At 36.2% G+C, this 9,205-nt stretch overlaps 2 protein-coding genes across 4 annotated transcripts; both read right to left on the bottom strand.

The window, feature by feature from the left end:
• Positions 1 to 1,552: 1,552 nt before the first annotated feature.
• Positions 1,553 to 3,044, bottom strand: Slimp (Seryl-tRNA synthetase-like insect mitochondrial protein). Its single transcript, XM_043020304.2, has one exon. The coding sequence runs from the start codon at positions 3,042 to 3,044 to the stop codon at positions 1,599 to 1,601; it is 1,446 nt and encodes a 481-aa protein (XP_042876238.2). The 3' UTR covers positions 1,553 to 1,598.
• On the bottom strand, positions 1,553 to 5,659 carry LOC122255929 (uncharacterized). Of its 3 annotated transcripts, none has more exons than XM_043020306.2 (4): positions 5,585 to 5,659; positions 4,255 to 4,348; positions 3,916 to 4,025; positions 1,553 to 3,500 (listed from the first exon to the last, which is right to left on the bottom strand). In XM_043020306.2, the coding sequence occupies exons 2-4, from the start codon at positions 4,341 to 4,343 to the stop codon at positions 3,289 to 3,291; spliced, it is 411 nt and encodes a 136-aa protein (XP_042876240.2). In that variant the 5' UTR covers positions 4,344 to 4,348; positions 5,585 to 5,659; the 3' UTR covers positions 1,553 to 3,288. The 3 variants fall into 3 exon arrangements, with proteins under 3 accessions (XP_042876240.2, XP_042876239.2, XP_042876241.2); XM_043020305.2 differs by having other exon boundaries at positions 4,255 to 4,361; positions 5,585 to 5,651; XM_043020307.2 differs by lacking the exon at positions 5,585 to 5,659 and adding an exon at positions 5,392 to 5,410.
• Positions 5,660 to 9,205: the final 3,546 nt, after the last annotated feature.

The raw sequence follows: 9,205 nt of genomic DNA, 5'->3' as shown, positions 1-9,205 counted from the left end.
GTAAGAGGCAAGAGGGAGTGAGGCAAATTAGCCTGTTTGACCCTGTCCTTGACCCAGGTCTTCGTGTGCACACCTCCAAAGCCAATTACGAGAATATGTTTCCATTGCACTCTTATCAGTGATTCAGATGTGTCAAGCAATTGTTTAGTATGAGGGTGTAATACAAGGATCGAATATATGATATTTTCGTTTTACAAGGGCAAACAAACGGGGAAACAGTTGGTGCATTTCTGTTGCCACACTGATTATATCAATGTAGGTAATGCACTGATGTGTTCATTGCATTTTGTAGACAGTTTAAACAAAGTTAGGAAACAGTGGGTCCATTCCGGTTGCCACACTAATTATATCAATAAAGATAATGCAGTGGTATGTTCATTCCATTTTGCAGTATCATCATTATTTTTGCCTCAAGGGATACTACAGTTACAGTTATACTATCATCCAGTTGCTCAGTAAATGTATGTTGGGTGGGTAGGTAGGTGTATGTTTAGAGAACAAAACAAGAAAAACACCAATAGCGAATCAATAGGATACACCAAATACACTCTCTCTCTCTTTCTCGTTCCCGTTCCCGTTCCCGTTCCCGTTCCCGTTCCCGTTCCCGTTCCCGTTCCCGTTCCCGTTCTCTTTCTCTCTCTCTCTCTCTCTCTCTCTCTCTCTCTCTCTCTCTCTCTCTCTCTCTCTCTCTCTCTCTCTCTCTCTCTCTCTATCTCTTATCTATCTACCTATCCATATGACTACTAATAGCTCCATAGAATTTACCTATCTACTCGTACTGGAGTAATGATAGCGAAGTTTTACAGATAATCTCTGTGGGCACTCGGTGGCATTGGTTCAGAAATTCAACAACTAAGTCAGACCCGAGGTTACTATATAAGATGGAATAATGCAATGCCGCATTGATATACGTGTATAATATACCTCCCTGACCCGGAAAGGTGTACATGGCTAGACAGACATGCACTAGAGATGGCTCTCATCAAAGTTTAGATATGATATGACATGAAGAGTTTCATAGATAACGTTGAATGAGTCACAATTTCGCCTTGCATCTGACACCTGAAATTAGTTGCGCCCTAGGCCAGACCTGTTAACAAATGATCCTAAGTTCTAGGTGGGCTAAGTACTTGTAGAACAGTAAGAGAATGCTTAGCATAAAGAGAAACCCTTCTTTATGTAACCACATGTCGTATTAATTGGGTTCTGGGTAGAAAAAGAGCAAGTTTTAGCAACCTCAAAGTCACCAACTTAAAATTTTGAGATGTAGTTATCCATATATAGCTGTCAGGAGTCCTAGATGGGGGCCCATGAAATACATGTTTCTCATAAAAAGAAGAAATCCAGCATCTGGAGGACCTTGAATGAAGGACTCTTGGTGGAAAAATCCACAATTGTGGCAGGTCAGATACATAGGTCCCCTTATCTCTGGGTTTGGCCGCTGGTGTTTTAGATATTTCCGTATACTTTAGTTATTGTGATCAAGAGAACAAACACTCTTTCTCTAAAGATCATGTAAACCTCAGAAGAAAAGTCAGGGGAAAAAATATAATTACACATTCATAACTTTATTTACAAATAAAAGTTTCTACAAATAATTACAATTTATCTACATAAGTTGTCAAACATTTTGGGATCTGATAACTTCCATCTTCTTTCTGACCATTTTCCATTATGAGCGCAAGTAATCGAGACACATGGCATATTTTAATGTGGATCATTGATAGAAAATTAGCTGATGAAGCACTGGTCTTAGAAAGAGTCCAAAGTCTTCTGCTTATGAAGTCCCCATACAAAGAAATACGACCAACTTCATGATACTCCCCTGTATGTGGAGATAACATTTCCAGACCTATAGCAGCACTTTCCTGGGGCTCTAGTCTTTGGGCTGAATATTGTGTCAACCTAAAATGAAGATTTAGTCTTGCATAACTCTGCACAAGGGCCATAAGTACTTCATTCAATAACAGTTCTTCGCCTATTGTTTGAGAGGGGAATAGCACAAGGGCATTAACAGCTGTAGATTGCCCAGTGAAAAAAAGCCCTGGATTATCAAGAACTTTGGGTGGCGTATAATGTCTGCCAACTGTAATTAGTTTCTGAGGTAAGCATTCTGGATTGCTAATAACCTGTTTTGTAAAATAAGCAGCAAATGCTTGCAAAGATCCACCTCCAACAAGGTACTGTAAATTATTATCTGTATCACTTTCATGCAAACCCAATGCAAATACCCTCTCATCAATGTTGACCCCACAGCCTTCTACAATAACTGCTTTTGCAAAATCTGGATTTGAATGTAATAAATATCCATGACTTCTAAAGTTTGTTAAGAAGTAATCATTGCATGCTAATTCAAGAACAGCTAATCTCCCCTTTAAATAATAAGCTGTAGGTGAGGCATCAATAAATTCTAAATCCTGATAAATTCTTCCCAATTCTACATGGCTTCTGGCTTGGAAATCATACTTTGGCCTCTCAAAAAGCTTAAAAAGTTCCTTGTCATATTCGTGTGTTGACTTGTGCAGAACATTAGGCATCTGCAAGGCACCAATAACAGCCTTTTCTTCTAAATCCCAAATCTCTTGGGTAATACTCTTCAACTGCTCCCGAATCTCTTTGCCTTGCTTTTTAAACTCTTCCATTTCCTTTACATTTTTATCCTTCAGCTTCGCTCGGTCTTTCATCCTCTTTGCTATTGAAGTTCTCTCTTTCTCTAGCTTTTCTTTCTCTGATTCCTTTTCCTTCAGCTCCGTCCACATGCTTGATAATTTTCTAACATCTGTGTCTAATCCCCGGAGCTTGACATTAGCTTCCAATCTGCCTATGTCTTGGAAATGTTTTGTAAAATCCAGATACGGCGATAGGACTGAAAAAGTTGTTGTAGCTTTGTTCCCGGAGACATACAAGGCTGAAGTATTTTGCTCCTTTTTAACAACAGCATTATTTGCGTGTGAAGAAAAGTTAGCAACTTTATTGCAAAATGATACAGCAACATTTCTAAGAATGTGCTGCCCATGTTTCAAATACATTATCTGAAAAGCCATTTTTCTAGTTGTACAAACAATATTTGGAAATAATTCACTGTCACCCAAAATTCAAGTCTGGTACATAAATAAGATTACAGAGAAACTTGTCCTTTAACTTTAGGTTGTCCTCTGATCATAAAGTCCATAAATTCCCATTTCACTGCCTCTTTAAACACACTGTATTCAATGAATATTCATTAAAGACACTATAAAAGGGTATTTAGAAAGAGATATAACACAATCCAACCACAGATCAGCTTCTTTATGGACGTAGCTCTTCCTCAAATGTAAATTCCTCAGACTGCTCCTCATCACCCTTGAATTTCTCACTGTCCTCCTGCTTCTCTGCTAATGCCTTGCTCTCTTCTGCTCTTCTGAATTCTTCGTCCAAATCAAAACGTCCAACAGGAGTTAATCCCTCAATACGATACATCACAACATTTTCCTTCTTCAACAGTTTTGCAAACTGTCGAGCTAAAATAAAAAAGCAAAATTTATATAAAAAATTAAAATGAACTCATTCTATTATAGATGGGCACTTAAAAGATACCATAATAGTATACCCCAAATTCATATTATGCAAATAAAATCTTGAAGACAATGAAAGATGTAAACAATGATTAAATATTGCTATTGTATACTAATAACCCTTAATAAATATGATAATAAAAATATATGCACAATACTTCATATATACAATAAAACCAATAATTATGGCTATATAATAATAACATGATAAACAATTTATAAAGCTAGTAGTGGCACTTTAAAATTGATCTAACTCTTAAGGAAACAAACAAGAATAACATTATTGTTATGGTTTTTATATATGAAAAAAAAAAATCATTTCATATATACAAAAATAACTGAAAGAAGCAGAGTAGCATACCTTGAGACAAATCACTCTCTGATTTCTTAATGCGTCCTGTGTAAACCAAATATGCGACTAATCCAAACAAGTTCCACGCTATAAAGGCATACCCATATGAAAGTTTCCTCCTGAAAAAGAAGAAATTCAAAGATTTACAATACAGTATTTCTTTGAAGCAAGTCAAACATAAATGACCTAATCTCAATATCCACAAATGTATGAATATAAATAGCTGGAAACTAGTCAGTCATCTGCAGTAATGATCATTTTCTTTTTGTTCTTTTTATGAAAGATAAAAAATATATATATATGTAGCATGAACTCAAGAGAGAGAGATAAAAAAAAATGACTACTTACTTCATAGACAGTGCACGTACTTCAGGAACCTGACTTGTGTTCCGGCGAATTATACGCCTTATAAACCTTGGCATTTGAAAGCGGATCATCCCATCTGACAATTAGAACTGAAGTGTAAAACATTTGTTAGTCAGCATAACTAAAGCATAAATCAACGAGAAGAAAATTTAAATGTTTCACTAAAAATGTATTCCTACAAGGGTATCTTTCAAAACCTGGTATCAAAATGAAAGAGATCTATATAATCATGTGTTATTCCACTTCCCATAATGCCTAATAAGAAAATGGCGAGAGCTGTGGAGGGTGATGCATGAGAGAGGAACAAAGGGGTATGTGTATACATATGTATGCAAGTGTGTCCATGTTCGTGTGCTCATTAGGGGGGAGGGGGTGCATGAGTGTATTTGTGTATGTTCTTTATGTTTCTTATGTGGCAGCATCTCCTTTCCATGTTTGTAACTCTTTTTATTCATCTGTTATACCACACTAATTTAATCTGCTCCCGATTAGAATCATCACTTGGGTAAATATCACTTGTAAATCCCTGATTTATAAGATAAAAATAAATTCCAGACAACAGCTTATACATGGTAGAGGTTACCAAAGCACTGACAGCCTACAGCAATTGGTATGTATGCTAGGGATTTGTAATATTTACCCTTTTACAAACAAAGAATTTTGGAGAACAAGCAATGACATAACTACAAGACTGTAATAAAGAATACACAAAGAGTACAGAAGACACTTCCCATCTGCTGTATTCCTGAATAAAATGCAACCAGTCCTATTTCCCTCGGGGGCAGATAAGTGAGAGCTACTTGTCGAAAAGGAACACTCATTCCAGTCTGGCCTAACAGTGTTATTTAATTTATTGTACATTATAACCATTATATTACTTCTTTTCTTATCTTTGTGAAATCCTATTGTTAATGATAACCTCATACTCCTGTACAGTATTCTTAAACAAACTAATCTTACTGGTTTATCATTCACTTCTTGAAAATTACTTCACATTCATAGAAATTGCCAATCACGATTACAAATCTCCCAATCCATGTATCGCCTTTGTGATCAGAAGCACTAATATGAACAACATCACCCACTCCTTTCTAGCAAAGTGATTTGTTAGTTCCTCACAAATTCTCGAATCCAAAATGATTAATGGTGGAAAACTGAAAGAATCTAAAAACCGAAAGGAAACTTCTGATCCTATGGAGGTAAGGTAGCCTCAGTCTTTAAACAACTTCATTTATTTTGATAAAGTTACTTACACTTAGAAATGTAACATAACTACCCAACTGACACTTTACCTCTTAAGAACAACACTTACATGAGATTATGAGGTAAACAACAGGACAACATTAGCCGGTCGCTAAGCAGCTTGTTTACTATGGGATAGCAACTTAAAATATATTTTACATATGATAAACGCTAGAATACGATAAGCTTTCTATATGATAAAGTATATATAATAGTTAGACACACTGATTCAAGTTTCATAAATTGCGATCTCGTTTAGCTGTATAATTACATCTATAAAAATTAAGTACAGTAAAATGATTCCCGATACGACAATAAATATTATGATATACAAATTTAAAATTATCTCCTTAAAATCAAAGTAAGTTGAAGCTTAATGAAGTAAATAAAATGTTCTAACATCAGTGTGCTCGTAGTCCTCAAGAAAACATGTCCGAGTTGAACGTACCAAGCATGCGGGGAAACGACCAGCTTAACGATTAGGAAGGACGAATATCCAGGAAGATATTTCTGTGGGCTTTCCGAACGAACCTTCAAAGAGTAAACACTAGTGCTTGTGAAGTGAAATTCAGACAGTAAATGGACACCAAATCCAATCCAAACCCAGGAGAAAAACCTGGAATAGTGAAGGACATGATAATAGATCCTCAAAACAACAGAATACGAAGAAGTAGTGATAGCGACAGGGAAGAAAATCCAATTCCCAAACAACCAAGAAACGACAACACCGGTGCAAGACCCCGGGAAGAAGAGAACACCGTAGAACACCCCCAGGAAAATTACCAACAAACCATGGAAGAAAAAGACACAGTAAACAGGCAAGAAAAACAAAATCAAAATGTAGTTCTCATAAATTTAACAGATGAATCGGTAAATTTGGATAAAGACGCAACCAACCCTCTAGGCAAGACACGATATTTTTTCTGGTAGTTTTCGTTCTGTTTTGTACAGTTTCGCTACTCATTTCCATCGGAAACCTTTAGTTGCTGAGTTACACCCCCCCCCTCCCTTCCCCACACGTGCACCACCGTCGATACGGAACTAACGGTTTCTGGTGCGTAATCAAAACCCAACCCATAAACCTAACCTAACCTAACCTAGTTTTTAGGTTTGCCCTAGCCAAGGGGCGGCTTGGTCCCCTCCTGGACCCCCCCACTTTTAAGGCCACTGCGTGGCCGGTAACTTTTCAAAACGAACATCCACCACCGACCACGGAACTGACCGATTTTTGGTCTGCCCTAGCCAAAGGGGGGCTTTGCCCCCCCCTGGACCCCCCCTTATTAAACCACTGCGTGGCAGGTTCACTTTCAATGACCGATTTTAGCCTGCCCTAGCCAAAGGCACTTTGTAGCATCTGACTTTTAGCTTCGAATGTTACCACTTCTTACCTTAATTGGAGGCGTGTGAGGGGCCGGGTTGTAATTCACAGTTTTTGCACTCCATTTCCATTGGCAGAGCACCATGGTCACGTAATAATTTCAGTGATGCAGCGTTATCTTTATAAAAAACCTTGATGAATTCCCATGGAGTGTACCTACATCTTACACACAATGTAGCCATCTCGAAACTGATTTTGAAATTGAAGCAAGGACCCAGACTCTATGTTCAATTGTCTGTGATTGGTCGATCATTTTGTCGGTTAGACCTATTGTTTCCCTATTGGTGCTATTATTATCACGTGACAGTATTGCCTTCTATCGATACTTTTTTGTATTTCCGCGGGGGAGGTTGGCGCATGCGCAGAGCCGATATTTTTCAGTCAGATGTTTGTTAAGACAGAGGAATCATCTCTCCCGTTAATCGTTTTTAATTATTTTCAAAATGATATATCTCTTATTTTTCGTTTCCAGAAGAAAAGAGTTTTTGTGGGTTACGTCATAATTAAAACTACGTCATGCCCAAAGGTTTGTTTTTTCACTTCGTGTGATTGCGTCTTTATCCAATAATACCGATGACTCAAACTCAGCAAATTTTAACAATCCCATCAAACTGACAAATGCAATAAATGAGTCAATATTTCAGAAATATATCATTGAAAATACTCTAAGAGTACTAGGAAGAGGAAGAGCAATTAGATTTGAAGTAAATGATATAAATAAAATCAACCAGTTAAGTGAAATAACTAAACTGGGAGAATGGGATATAAAATGCAAACAACCAGCATCAAGCAGAAATTCAGATTGTAACTATGGAACAATATTTCCAATTGAAGTAGACATAGATCCAGAGATGATAAAAAATAAGACCAGAATACTACAGGGCACAAACTCAGAAATAGTAGAGATAATCAGAATTAAAAAAAAAAAAAAAAAAAAAAAAGATAAAGAAAGTGAAACCAAGTGGATCCCCACTAGATCCTTAAGAATAACTTTCAAAGGACCACTACCGGAAAGAATAGCTATAGGACGTACCTCCTATCAAATCTACCAATATACTTTCCCAAGTCAAAAATGCTATAATTGTCTAAGATATGGTCATGGGATCATAACTTGCAAAACCAAAAAGAGATGCAGCAAATGTAGCCAGTTCAATCACAACTTCAAAGAATGTACAAACCAACCTTTTTGTTTTTACTGCCAACAAGAACATTCACCAAACACAAATTCATGTAAAATTCAATTAAAGGCACAACAGATAAACACACAAAACACAACACCTAACAACTACAACATCAAAAAACAACTACAAGAACTAAAACCAATACAAAAACAAGACAATGCTACCTCAAATACAACTCTCACAGCCAACTCAAACAGCCAAACAAACACACAACCAACAAAGAATACCCACCAAACACATCCCAAACATGAACAACACACAAACAAACAAACAACAGACAACACACCGCAAACAAACAGTCAATATCCAACAGACAACACACCTCTAACAACCACCCAACACCCAACAGATACCACACCCCTAACATATGCACAAACAGTAAAACAAACAAAAGAGGACAGCCTAACATTAGGACAAAGGACTCCTAAAAAGCAAAGAAAAAGGAACAACAACCAAAAAGAACCAACATATTCACCAGAAAAATCAAACCCAAACAAAATACAAGAAAAAAATCTAATTCAACTAGATGAATCACCTGTAATGTGGTCACTACCAACCCCAATAAGAGACCCAATAATACAAGAAGAAGAAGAAGAAATAAAAGAGGAAGAATTTTCTTGGCTAAACACAATCAAAGAAGTTTTCAATACAATAAAAAAGATAGTAAATAATATTAAGACTGACAGTTCAATAATTGAAATTATAACAGATGCAGTAAATGATTTGGCTGCAATTATAAAATATATCTATGAATAAAGTAATACACTGGAATGCAAGATCAATAATAAACAAAAAAACAGAATTAAACTATTTGATTTATAAAGAACAACCTGATTTAATAGGTATATCAGAAACATGGCTAAAAAACAAAGATATGTTCAACATCAACAATTATGAAATAATTAGAAAAGATAGAACAAACCAAGTGGGAGGAGGTCTAGCCTTCTGCATAAAAAGAAATTTGCAGTTCAAAAAATTAGACTTAATAGATAGATATAAAGATAAAATAGAAACACTCGGATTAAAAATAAATTACAAAGATAAATGGTTATACGTACTTTTAATATACAATCCATGCAACAATATTGAAACAAAAGAATTAGAACATTATATAGAACAATTGGGAAATCCA

This window comes from Penaeus japonicus, unplaced genomic scaffold (genome assembly GCF_977035675.1).
Source record: "Penaeus japonicus unplaced genomic scaffold, GWHDUDI00000001_assembly GWHDUDI00000014, whole genome shotgun sequence".
NCBI lineage: Eukaryota > Metazoa > Arthropoda > Malacostraca > Decapoda > Penaeidae > Penaeus > Penaeus japonicus.
This window is presented reverse-complemented; position numbering and strand designations above follow the sequence as displayed.